The sequence below is a fragment of the Salminus brasiliensis genome, chromosome 2, assembly GCF_030463535.1.
Source record: "Salminus brasiliensis chromosome 2, fSalBra1.hap2, whole genome shotgun sequence".
Lineage (NCBI taxonomy): Eukaryota > Metazoa > Chordata > Actinopteri > Characiformes > Bryconidae > Salminus > Salminus brasiliensis.
The window spans coordinates 22071864-22086446 of NC_132879.1; the positions used below are offsets into that span (position 1 = coordinate 22071864).

At 38.7% G+C, this 14583-nt stretch overlaps 1 protein-coding gene across 2 annotated transcripts in view; it reads right to left on the bottom strand.

The window, feature by feature from the left end:
* Window positions 1-14583, bottom strand: part of ano5a (anoctamin 5a) — a 34154-nt gene that overhangs the window by 10879 nt on the left and 8692 nt on the right. Inside the window, exons 1-2 of one of the 2 annotated variants that reach the window (XM_072670513.1) lie at window positions 3840-4487; window positions 1926-2033 (exon numbers count right to left, since the gene is read on the bottom strand). In XM_072670513.1, the coding sequence (XP_072526614.1) occupies window positions 1926-2033; window positions 3840-3875 (144 nt within the window). In that variant the 5' untranslated portion in view covers window positions 3876-4487. Of the gene's footprint in view, window positions 1-1925; window positions 2034-3839; window positions 4488-14583 lie in introns of those variants that run through there. The other variant, XM_072670507.1, reaches the window with a different exon arrangement.

The window sequence follows — 14583 nt, forward strand, 5'->3', positions numbered from 1 at the left end:
TGTATTCAATGCCACTGAAGCTTTCAGGAAATACTGCAGGTTTTTTTTTTCTTCCAAAGAGACACCGCAGCCCTAAACAAGTGTAAGTCTGTTAGAGGTTGGACACTTCCTGCCAGACTTATCTTACACATACACACAGCACACTCTTTAAGTGGCTTCCATTTGCCACATTTGTCACGTTTTTTATTATAACATACAAGGCAGGTGAATCTGTTATAAACTAGACAGCAAATGGTACTTTTAGATGTTTTATTCAATATTTGTAGCTTTTGGGAGCAACATTAAATTAGGAAAGTTTTTTAAGTTTTATAAATACTCTGTCTGCACAAAACTTTTTTGACCATTCAACAGCCACATGCTTTTCTATACATAATAAACTACCTCAGGAGGCACAGGCTCAAGATGCCTTCATAGTGCACATGGCCTCCATAGTGCCTCAATCTATATATCTGTGGATTTAAAAAATAAATAAATTAATTAATTAAGTAAGTATTTGAAGAATCTCACAGAACTAGAAACCTTTTGCAAAGAAGAATGGGCAAAAATCCCCCAAACAAAAACCAAAAGGCTCGCTGCTTCAAGCTGTGATACTTTCCAAAGGGGGTGTGGCTCAATACTGACCATGCAGGATGCAGAATGTTTGCTTTTGGCCCTCATCCTTTTTTTTTTTTTTTTTTACCTATAAATGCTGGAGTCCTTAACATGTTCAATGTCAGTCTTCAGAAATTAAATAATTAAATAAATAAATAAATAAATAAATCAGTCAATCACACTTTCACATGCTCTCTCTATGTGTCACAAAACTGTGAACACAGAGGGATCTCTCACCTCTGACATAATGACACACTGGTGAGACTGTCAACAGAGGATTCACAACAACAGATGCGCCACCAGAGGAAGTGAAAAGAAAAAAAAAAAAAGTGTACAAGAAACATAGTCTGTGTATGACGAACCTGGTATTTACACTAATCCTAAAATAATACTGTGATCACTGTCAAATGTGTTTTTCCAACCATTTAACCTGCTTGTACCTAAAAGGAGCCCTGTTCTTTGTTCTGAAACAGATTTAGAACCTGTATCTTTACATTAGTACGACTAAAAAAAATCTAGACTTTTTCCCATTTTTCTGTGCAACAGCCCCCCATTTGTATTAACATTATCATTAATAATATACTATTTTGCTAAAGTTTGGGCACCCTTGGTGAAATGACACATTTTAACTTTTTTTTGGGTTCAATTGTGTAGTGGTAGTAAACACAGCCTATGTAGCTAATCAAACAGAACACAAACCCAAACGCACAATTAGTATTAATAAAAACAAAAGATTCATCTTTTTTTCCATCAAATGGGCAAACATTTGGACACCTCACAGCTTCACAATTGCCTCTAGTTCTAATATATTGTTGAGCTGGCTTGTATGCTCAGCTTATTTAACATCTCTACACCAATGCTGTGTTTAGGTCAGGGGACTGGGAGGGCCATTCAAAATGTTTCAGTTCATGTACCTTTAGGTAGTGCATGATGAATTCAAAGGTATGTTTTGTGTTAGAAACCATCATTTGACATTTGCTGGCATTTTGTGGAACCCGTTCTTCCCTGTACACATATAATGCATTGGGTAAAGATACAGATTGATCGAATACAGTAAATTAGGGCTGTGCAATGAATAAAAAAATAACTGACATAATCTGTTTCAACATAATCTTGCAATGTTGATTATTGTTTTGTGTTTTTTTCTCTTCTAATCTTCCCATACATTTTTACAAAATCCTGTTACTACTTTACCCAGTGTGTGTGCACCCTATATAATCATTCATTAAATGTTATTAGGCTAAAATGTTCAATTAACTGTCTTACTAATTTAAGGTGACATCACCCAAGTCACCTTTCAATTACAGTGGATATTATTAATGTATGTGGCTCACCTGTTTTCTCTCTCCATCTTTATCTTCAACATATGACAGAACGAAATCAATCCGCCGTTTCCCATCTCTGAAGTACACAGAGTCCTTACTCTGTTGCTGTTTATCCACCTGCACACACACACACACACAAACACACAAATTGTAAGTAAGCAATAAATGAATGTGAGACATATCCACTGATAAACTTAGTCACTAGCAGCTTGTTGATTTGACTTTCACACAATTCTGAATGAACTTTTAGCAATTACCACAGCAATTCTATGTTTCTATGGCAAACTAACAAAAGCCACAGATTTAAAAACAGGCACAGACACACAAAACTATAATGTACTTCACTCTTCAACACAAACTACATGCTTGGCTGAGGAGCAAAGCAGACGTAAACCGGATTCAGCAGATCTGAGCCAACTTTCAGAACTACAACAATGAGTGGTGACATAACAGCATTCCCAAACATTTCTCACAAAAGTGAACCAGATGGACCTTGTTTGTTTATGGAAAAGGAGGCAAGGCGGTGCTGTATCTGAAGTCATGCAAGGACGTACGGACATTACTGCAGAGTTTAACACAGCTCAAGACAGTGTAACCGTGTACTCTGTAAAATAAAGGTGCTTAAAAGGGTTATTTGAGTAAAAAACACTTTTGGTTCCATGAAGAACCCTGAGATAGATAGATATGTGAGCTTAAAGAACCGTTAAACTGATAACTTTACATTAACTGAAAGTTCTTTAGACCTTTAAAAGGTTCTTCACACTCTCACATATCTCTGTTACAAACATGGCTCTTCATGGAATCAAACATGGTTATCTATGGCATCGCTCAAAGAATCATTTGAAGCACCTTTCTGTTTTTACTGCCCCAGTTGCTTTTACTGCCAGCACACCGTGATAGTGTCAAAGGAAGCATGAAAGCGCATTGTGCAACTACTCATATGCTCCATCAGAGTAACAATTAAAGCATGAATATTTCATTTTGTTGCTGTTGACCTTTCCAACTTTTAACAGATTACAACCAGTTTAAAAAAAAAACAGCAGAAATGGAGATATTTTCTATTCACAACAGCAGTGTAATCTAGTTATGTATATACTGTATATAGCTGTAAACACACTTTTCTGATTTTATAAGAAGGAGCATATTTAAAACCAGATGCATTTTAGCATGGTTTTATAGGGTTAGTAGACTGCATGCAGCCACCTCTTGTTGGAAAATGTCCTTAGACCAAAACTAGATTCAAGTGTAAATACAGACGCAGGCCTTTGTATTTACACTTGAATCTAATTATTGCCTATTAGTAAACACAAAGGTGGACCGCTTTCAACCGTCACTGACAGAAAAATTCCCTGGTCCTACTTCAGGACTCTAATCCCACCCAAGATCAACTGCTTTTGTCCGCCCTATTTTTTCTATGCAATGGACAGGCAAGGGTGGGATCAGACAGATGATTCTACAGCTGTTTCTCAGGGGCTATACATAGAAAATAACCATAGCACACAACAATGAGACACCCAAGTTCTAAAAACGAACTAAGCCTTCTACCCTCTGTCCCAGCCTTGCTGCTGAGGATGTAAACACTAATAAACAAAATAACCTAACCTTCAGTCTAACGCTGTTAACTGGACTCCTCCTTCACAAGAACCTAATCTAAACACAGTGACTTCACAACAGACTTTTTATTGCTGGAAATATTTGGCAGCAACCCCCACATTCCTTCCTCCACACACACACACACATACACAGTTACCCCAAGTAGGCACACGCTGTTAGCAATAGTGCTTCACAACCTCTTAGCAAATCTGTGGTCATCTGAATCCCTGTATTGATCTTATTCCCTAGAGGCACACACTAGCCATCCTGAAGAAGCCAAGCTGTTAGCAAAGGGAAGAAGGGAAAGGAAGAGAGCGGAGAGCCCTTTACCTCCTCCATGTTGTTCTCCTCCATCAGGCACTGCATTACCAGCTAAAACAGCTATTCTATCTAAAATGAGTTCAGATCTTCTCTCTTGAGCTAGCTATAGGACAGGATTACCCTCCTCCTCATGCCAGACTAGACTCACACACTCGCATGCATGCTGCATTCTAGCCTACTCATTCAGAGCGTTAGTAGAGCAAGACTGTGCTTGCTCAGTCATCCCCTGGACAGCCAGCGAGGGGGCTGGTAGTGATGACATCAGCATGCTGGCAGGACAGGGTAGCCACAGCCCTGCTAATCTGATTAAAGAAAAAACACAGAGAGGGAAGAGAAAGAGATGCAACCTACCTTGCTGCTTATTAGAAAAATATGTTGTTTACATGTCAGGTCACTCTTTATTCACACACACCTATTATCAGATCCAGAATGATGATAATGATTATTATTATTATTATTAACAATATATACGAGGAATGTGCTTTTCCTGTTATTTTTGAGGTAATGACTAAGAGGAGATATGAACTTTCTGCCTTCATTATGAGATTGCTTGTTCATTTATATATATCATACTTCAGAGTATTATCAGCATTAAAAGCAGTATGAAGTGAGAGGTTCATGACAGTACAGTGAGACACACTGTACTGTTACACTGATACATTAAGTTATAAACTCCAATAGTGCACAAAATGCATGACAAACCACCCAAACATACATCACACATCAGAAAGAGTGAATGTTTAGAACTTCAAGCAAAATATGAAATATTACAGCAATTAAATGAATATGACCTCAATAATAAACTGCTGATGTTTTGGCTTTGCATGAGTGTGTGTGTGTGTATACAGTATAATGGTACAGTGAGACACACTGTATTGTTACACTGCTACATTTGTTAAGGCATCCAGACATAATAAATATTATATTATATATGCATTTTATGATGACACGATCTTGCGCAATTAGAAATGTCAACTCAAAAAAAAATATTATCAGGCCGTTAAAGAAATACAACTCATTGTGAGTCTAGATGATGGGTTATTGAAGAGGTGTAGCTGATGAATCACTGTATAGACGGGCGTGGCAACAATGGCAACTTTACAGGTTCAAACTCCTTTTCATGTGTCAGGCTTTACACCCCCCCCCCCCCCCAAACCCCACTCAACCCCCCCCCCCCCCCCACCACCCCTCACCCCGCCTCTTCCTGTTGCAGCTGAGTTCTTTCAACTGGTCCAGTTTTTTCACCATATAATGAGATGTGTGTTTAACCCCGTAAACACACTTGATTGCTTTAACGTATAATCCAGTGCTTGTTTAGAGATAAGTGAGGACAGTTTATAGTCTCTTTTGAAACGATATGATATATATATATATATTATATATATATATCTCACATGATGTGAGCTCGTGCTGACAGGTGTCTGATGATCGTGTCAGATGTGAGAATTAAAGTCGAGGTCTAGTTCTAGATGCTGTAACTACTAACAATTTAAGTTTAACAATTTAACAATTTAACAACTTAAGTCTTCGGTTTGTTAAATGAGACATACAGCTCAGACGTTGTGGAGAGAGCGCTGTTCAGTTTAGTGTAAAAACAAAGTTAATAGAGTTGAAAATAACAGACTCAACAGAAATGGCGACGCGCGTTCACGCGAAAAGCGGTCGGATTCAGCCGGGAGTCGGATTTCAGCACAACACGGGGAGAGAATCCGGCGGTCGGAGGCTCGGTCGGAACCGGCGAATGGCGCGGAGGAGGTGAATATGTGCGAAAGAGAGAAACGGGAGAAAGTACGAGAGGTGTACTGCGCTGCCCCGGGGGACACGGCGGCGCGCCTCACCGGAGCTTTGAGAAACTTTGATAGCTGGCACCAACTCTGCAGATAAAAGTCACTCAGCGAGACAAACGCCTCTGCTTACCTCCAGCTCTTGCCGAACAGAATCATATCCCAGTTTTTCCGACCACATACTCGCTCACATTTCACCTTTTCACCGCGTTTCGAGTCTGTGTTTGTGTACAAAAACAGCAGCAGCAGCAGCAGCAGCGACGCGGTCCTGCCCGGAGCTTCACAGCTATTGTGCCCGAATCCCTGTGAGATGTGGGATTGTGGGTAGAGGTGAACGATCTTCCCTGCTGGATACTGGCTGAAGCAGGGCTGAGGCTGCAGAGCCCCTAAAGTAGAACAGTAATATTTAGAGACCTAAAACCTTCAATTTAATAAATCATTCCCTATAATAAACCGCTTCCTCAGTTCAACTAAACCTCTAAACATTAATATTCTACCTTGATACATCCGGGGCTCTGTACAAGGCTTATATGCCAAACTGAGTAGGTCTATTTTTAATGTTAGGCAATTATACACAATTATATTTTTTATTGGCATCAAAGCTCTATTACGTTTCATTAAAAGAGATATAATTCCTTTACTATCTGAAGAAAACATTGTTACTATTAAGTATGAGTATCAATATCTCCACATCAATCTGCCTGTCCCTGATTAGATTAGCCTGAACTTTATTGTCACTGAGAAAGTACAAGTATGAGCCACTGAAATGAAGTTAGCAGCTAACCAGAAGTGCAAAATAGCGATGGCATGACTATAGTGCACCTGATGTGCAAAGCGGGCAGATAATAAAGGTGAGCAGATGGGCTTTATGGGCAGTGGTGGCTCAGCGGTTAGAGCGCCGGGATATTGATAACAGGGTTGTGGGTTCGATTCCCGGGCTCGGCAAGCTGCCACTGTTGGGCCCTTGAGCAAGGCCCTTTACCCTCTCTGCTCCCCGGGTGCTGGAGTTGGCTGCGCACCGCTCTGGGTGTGTGTACTCACTGCCCCTAACACATGTGTGTGTGTGGGTGTGTGTTCACTACCAGATGGGTTAAATGCGGAGGACACATTTCGCTGTACAGTCCACACTGTACAGTGACAAATACGTGCACCTTTACCTTAAATATAAAAATGAACGTTTGAATGGTAGACAGGCAGGTAAAGTTTTAATGAGGAGCGAAGAAACAGATGTATGGAGAATAAATAATTATTATTTAGACAGCATGATAGGAGTTTAGAGGCATTAGTGCTGTAGGGAACTGTTTATGAGGTTAATGGCAGAAGCGGTTTCTCAGCCTGTGTCTGTGATACGCTCCCTTTAGTCAGAAAGATAAGAAATTCTGATGTTTACTGTGAGAGGCGCTCCGTTTTTTAAAACCTGATTTTATAAGTCTCGTAGTGTTTGCCCAGCTTAAAGATGAAACGCTTAGAAAAGGTCATATGCGGGACTAGAAGCTGAGAAAGCAGATGCTTGGTTAAAAGCTAACCCAGCAAACAAGCTACAATCTCTCCAGCTACCTAACAGCACACAGTGAGGACAGCGACACTTTCCAGTAAGACTTGGAAAGAACTTGTTAAATTGCCTCTCGTCGTGTCTAACTGGTGGCTTTGTGTGTCTGTCATCTGCCTCTCATCTGTAATTGGTGGATTTGTGTGTGTGTGTGTGTGTGTTTCCATAATATCTTATTCATACAATCCACTGCTTTTGTGAACGTAAGACTCTGGTAAAGTCATTTCAAGCACCAAAACAATCTGTCTAAGGTGTGATTTCACAAGAAATATTAGGAATTTCTCAAATCAGAGGTTGAGTGTGAGAGTATCTGTTCACACAGCACGCATGGGGTCTATGAGAGGAGTATGTTCTGAATATTTTGATATAAAACCATGTGGGTATTATCTTTATATACAAATGCATGTAAAGGCGAATTTAATAAGATGTTCAAAAACTGAGAAAATGCCCTTAGACTCCGGAGGGTTAAACCATATCTGTACATTTTCTACCCCAACCAAAGATCATACTACTAATTACAATTGTACATCAAAAAACATCTTAAAATACTCAAAACATGCATTCTATACACCTTTAGGAGTTACAGCCTCAATATGGTGTGGGTGGGTGTGTGTGTGTGTGTGTCTAATACCATTGAAATATACCATTCAAAAGTATAAACAAAGACAAATACTGTATTTACTGTGTTTACAATTTAAAACAGGCTAAATGCCTCTATACTAATGTGTTGCCATTTTTAATTGTAGTATCAAATGGTTGTTCTCCTTCTTGACTGCTCAGTGATGAGCAGCATGCTAAACATCACCCATGAGAAACACTGTTACTGATTGTCCTGGCTCATTTGTTTTTTCCCAGTGCAGCCCTATGACATCATCACTGTGACCTACTATTTGAAGCACTTAGTCCTTTTTTTTTTTTTTTTTTTTGTAACAAACAAAACATTTCTATTTGGCTTATTTTATTTGTGTTGGACCTGCACATCATATTCGGTCATGTCTACAGATTAACAGTCAACAGATTTCCTTTCAAATTAATACATTTCAAAGCTACACACGAATGTATGAATAATTAAAGTGTCTACACTCTTAAAAAGAACGTTGTTTCATATGGTTCTTTGATGGATGCCATAGAAGAACCACTTTATTAAAACATGCTTCTTTAAGTGGTTCTTCTGTGGCATCGCCTAAAGAGTGTGAAGAACCTTTAATAGGTCTAAAGAACTTTCACTTGATGTAAGAGTTTCTTACCAGTTAAAGCTCATTCATATTTACACATCTATCAAAATCATGGTTGGTTATGAACCAAAAAATGGTTCTTCTACGGCTTCATTCACGGATCCATTTAAAGCGCGTTTTAAATGTCAAAAAACTTTCCATTACACTTCAAAGAGTGTAATGGAAAACTAATTCATGAATGATCTTTATTTTTGTTCTTTTTTTATCACACAAATTCACAAAAGTGACCATCAAACAAGTTGCATGACCATGTGCTTTGTTTACCTTTTGTCTTCTGCATTCTAGACACATTCCTTCCCCTTTTTTCTACATTTATGGCATTTAGCTGACGCTCTTATCCAGAGCGACTTACAAAGTAACTCATATTACAGAGGTGGGCCAATGTAGTGTTAGGAGTCTTGCCCAAGGACTCTTATTGGTGTAGCGCAGCATAGTCACCCAGACCGGGAATCAAACCCCAGTCTCCCATGTGGTGTGGTAGCTCACTGGAAGGTAGTGGTGTTATCTGTTGCGCCAAACCAACCATACCAACTGATCCTGGACCAGTCTTTTTGCTGTGACTAATAACAGAGCTGCAATGTACAGACAAAAAAAGACAGCAAGGCAACCTGACTCCTCCTGAACCCACCACATACATGCTCACACACACTCCCAGGCCCCAGTGAAAGCTGTGCTTAAATTAGCTCTCCACTGCCTATTTACAGTAAATGGCACAGCAGAGCAGTGAGGCCTAGCATAGAAGGTGCTTTCCTTTGACATATTCCCAGCGCTCTCATTTCACATAATTACACACCACAGATTACATGTACCACTGCTGTTAGCCCCTCATCACAGTGTCCTTTAAAATGGCCAACCCATACTGTATAGCTTGGAAAGCATATTTAAAGACTGCTGACTAGCTAAGCAACTACAGCTCTGCAAGGTTTTTTTGTTTTTGTTTTTTTGCAATACGCCCTTAAAATAAGATGCTACAAAGTAATAAGATGGTAACAAATGTTTTTTGATCATTTTTGATTTAATAAAGAATCATTTTTGTAAAACAATTAAATTGGTAAAACAATTTGGTTTATATATTAGCTTTTTCATTGCTTTACATTTTGTTAAAAAAATGTTAAAAGTCTTGAAAGAGATCTCATTGCTGTCTAATGCTATTTCTCCTAACCAGTTTTAGGAGAAACACCTGTGGCAAACTCTCTAAAGGATCTAGTCTCTAAAGATCTCTAAATGAAACATAGGTGAGATTACAAATAACTCTCCTGAGACATCACAGATCAACATTTGAGCAGTTTTTCCTTTGGGTTTTTACAAACATGGTTCTTTATGGCATCGCTCAAATAATCCATTGTAGCACCTTTATTTGTTAAAGGGTGTATTTGAAAACAGCAGATGTAACACACCTTGCGTGAAACATTTAATTATTAATAGCTCACCAACAACAGTCCAGAATAACTCGGAATAAAATCTCTTGTAAAAACCTGAAACATTTAAAACATCTCTAAATTTAATTTGGTTCATTACAACAGTGATATTCATATGACTTGTCATCTCTGTACATCAATTCATCTACAGTACCAAATATAGTCTACCAGTAACATATGTCAGTAAAAAAGCTGTATTCTGTACCACACACTCTTCATATGGCCTGCCCCACCTTATGCTACACTCTCCAAATAAGCATATACCTAATAATTATGCAGCATGACAAAATTAGAGGCTCCTGCTATGTATAAAACATACTAGCTGGTGCTTTTTCATGTCCTGTTTCATGTTAAGGGCTAGCTTATCATCATGAGAAGGGTGGATCCCATGGCTATTTCAGATGAGAGCAGCCAAGCTTGCACTTCCTCCCCAAGAGCCAAATTAAAGGTCAGATTCACTGCACTGTAGATCTCTGAGTGGAATTTAAACTGATGTATCAGAGTCTGTGTGTGTGTGCTCATTATCTCTTTAGTAACTGAAGGTTTAGGTACTAACAAAACAACAATGGTCATATATCTTCCAACACAATACTTCACTAAGACTCAATAAACCACCTGAAAGAAAATCAAAGTTTAAAACATTGAAAGCTGATTGCAAACCTTTGCGAGTCTTTTCCACATTAAGATGTCAAATTCCTGTTTCAACCCTAAGTAGTGTAGTGAAACTTAGTTTAACCACCTTCTGACAGGGATGCACCAGTCATGAAAGCTTTCGTAACATAGCAGTCTGTTGTAATAGCTAAGAACCAAAGGTTGAAATGCAAAGCCATAAAATGCTGTTTTGATAAGTCCATGTCTGAGCACACCCATGTGTTTCCTCACAGTCTTGCTTAGCAAAAAACTGGAGTCTCAAGCACAGGTAGCATGTATTTTCTTTGAGCCACCATTGAGCATCATTAAGATACACTATATGTCCAAATGTTTGTAGACATGCCTTCTAAAAATGCATTCAGATACTTTAATATGCACCCATTACTGACACTGATGTGCAAATGCATACGCACAAATGCATACACACACACACAGCTTATCTAGTCCATGTAGAAGATTACAGCCGATAGAATAGGACTCTGGAACAGTTCAACATGAACCTATTGGCACCATGTCCAATGCTAGGCATGGCATTGAGCATTGGAGCAGTGGAACTGTGTTCTCTGGAATGATGGTGAGTTAGGGATGAGGTGGGGTGGTGATAATCCGACATCCTGACCTCACTAATGAGCTTGTCGCTGAATGCAATCAAATCCTCACAGCAATGCTCCAAAATCTAGTAGAAAGTCTTCCACGAACAGTGAAGACAGTGGAGTTACTCTAATAACTAAAACTCTTTTTGTAATACACAATTTCAGAAGAAACAATGAATGTCCAAATACTTTTGTCCATGTAGTGTAGTCGATTTACAGAATGGAAAATACACAGTCCAAAATGCTTTTAGGGTCTAGGTGAGCTACACTGTAGCTTAGCACCAGAAAGCTACTGATTAGATTCATGCATTAACCCTAAGCCAGGTAGAATCTTCATATGTAGCTAGTCTCGCAAGACTTCGGCCTTTCACCAGAGTCTGCATTCTTTCCCATTCTGTGGCCAAGAACCACTGACTTTGATAGAAGAGATCAGTCTGACTGACACAAGGCCACTGTTATTGTATGATGTGAAGAGGGATGGGACTATCGCATTTAAAAGATATTAAAATGCTTCAAAGAAAACTTCTGAATAACATTGAGATAAAAGGTAAAGGTAAAGGTAAAGGTGCACGTATTCGTCACTGTACAGTGTGGACTGTACAGCGAAATGTGTCCTCCGCATTTCACCCATCTGGTAGTGAACACACACTCACACACACACATGTTTTAGGGGCAATGAGTACACACACACCCAGAGCGGTGGGCAGCCAACTCCAGCGCCCGGGGAGCAGAGAGGGTAAAGGGCATTGCTCAAGGGCCCAACAGTATATGCTATGCACTTTACAAACCTTTAACAAACCATAGAATAAAATACTACTGTGTCCTCCTTTAAATGAAAATCCCCCATTAATAAATGGAAGCGGTAAAGTGGGCCAATTTCAAAACCTGCTACAGAACAGTTGTGAGAAGCCACTCAGCGAACTGGCAAAAAAGACCTTTAAGCCCTAGGAAAAGTTGTACTGCAGTAACCACATAGTAAAAATATGGTGTTTTTGTAACCTGTAGCTAGATGAGGCACGTGCTTAAGTGAAAGCCTGGGAAGCCAGCAAGCGTAAGAGCTAGGCTTAAAGCTATTCCCTGTCGACCGCCTTAAACTTTGTCAGCTAACTATCCACATACTAGCACTATCGGGTAAGACATGATAAAAATAACAAGGCTATGCGACATTATGCTCTTCTGGAGCTCATGAAATTATTCCTGAGGCTTCCATAATAGGAAGATTATAGTGTTTCATTCTAAGCCTAAATCATTGTGTTGTAAAATGTGAGTGTGTAAAACTGCATCTGGGCATTTATCTGCCCAGACAAAGTCACACACCATCTATGCAGAAATCGGAGAACAATTTAAAATGCTAACTGACTGTCTCACTTGTGCTTCTCCCAACAAACAGCAGCTACAAAGAAGTGGGCTCAGACACGCAGAAAATTATAATGCTACAGACAATCACTCAATACACACTATTTACATGTGGGTGAAGCATCTAAGGCTGAGATTAATACTAACTCCATAGACTTAGTGGTTGATTGCAGCAAAATAAATATTTAAAAGATAGACTACCATTTTTCATTTACGCAATATTCCCCAGTTTCATGATGTGGGTGGATAATTCCAAACTAATGCCAATGTTCACAGACAGCAACAGCGTTTTTCTGCAATACATTTTCTGCTACCGAAGTAACCATAGTGGTGAAAAAAGGACGATCTGTTTTACATTTCTTCAAGATGAAGCATCATTTAATATTTTGAAATGCATTACATAATCAGTAGCTGTTGTTCTAGCTGTTTTGGCACTGAATTTAAGCATGTTGGATTTCAAACACTAATCGTGATCACTCAAGGACCATGTTGTCATACATTAATATTCATAATATTAATGAACGTGCTGAAGAAGTCCCAGTATTGCAATGAGACAGGTCATGGTCACAGTGGTTAAAAAAAGACAAAATAATACTTTAATCTTCTCACAGTTTATACAGAGCGATGCTAGCAAGACAAACATGTCTGTTATAACAGAATGGAGCACTGCTCTCTTCCAAGCATGTTAAGCAATACTATATTGTTACGTAGGCAGCGAGTCAGAAAAAGATGCAGAAATTCATGCCAGAGGAATGTGTTATGCCTCACCCTCTCAGGTTGGTACCAACCGTGCTGGGAGGAAACAGACTGTGACTATCACGTGATAGAAGAGGAAACTGCCTATGACTAATTTGGGATAAAGTGGACAGTTATGGATTGCAAAGACAATCATTATATCTAAACCAGCCGAAAGCAAAATCACTTGCTAAAAAGAAGAGTTTTAAAGGCTACAAGAAGCAGGAACCAATAAAGGCCAATGGACAGTAAGTCTACACAACCTATATCATCCACATACAGTATCATTACTTTAATCATTTAAAAATACTACTACATCAATTTATAAACATTCATTTAATAATCAACATAACTAATAAAGTACAATGGTATCTTCTGAAATCATAATTTCATAAGATAACTGCTTTAAAAACATCGCCACCATCACCATCATTTTTGTAGTCCTTTACAAACAAATGAAAGGAATTTTCTGTAATGACAATCAAAATAGATCTAGTTTTAATTTCTACATTTTCTACATCTGCTTCTATAATTCTATATTAGTAATGACAAAGAAATTTGAAAATGTATGTAAATCAATATAAAGTATAAAAGCAGTACAAATAACAAACCTAACAGTGTGCCTCTTTTTAGCCACTTAAAGCGATGATTAATGCATAATAAACATTGTGATCATACATTATTCATGATACTGAGCTTGATCTGATATTCCTATAAATCTATCCAGTTCTTGCATGATCTACCAATCTGTGGTGCATGACATGAAAGAGTTAAAGTGGTTTTTGGTTACTGCTGGTTTGCTTTCTGTGGTGTACATAGTGACGGTATTAGACATTACAATTAGTAGAAAGTCTCCTCTTTATGCACTGAGATACCACAATGTTTAGATGCATTGTTACACCTGTAATAACAGAGCAAAAACTAAAACGGTTACTTTACAAATCTTCTCTTAAGTTTATTGTATTACTGGGTTGCTACCCCTAAGAAAACTATTACAGTGCAGTAAATTAGTTAAGACCACCACACAGCGTGCGTTCAAGCCAAAGAGATGCATAAACAACATTCAAGGAAGCCACAAACAAGCAAAACTCAGCCCTCTTTACCGTGGCGTACCCTTGAGCGATACTTCAGAAACAGTGTTCTTTTCCTCCAGATCTGTGGGGAGTCAGCCAAAGTGTGAAAAAAAAACCCATGCACAAGCACACACACAGAAAGCACTGCACAGTAGCCGTACGCTACTGACACAGCAAATTCACTCATGTGCTGCTTTAATATGATCTAATCTTTCCTGTTGTGTCACAGCTCTAATATCTTCTGTTTCTTTTTCACTAAGCATATTAAGGGTCTCATGGTTACCATAATAATAATAAACAGTAAAGGTCTTGAAAGTATAACTTGTAGCTATTTTTTCTGTGTATATAGGCAGGCATAA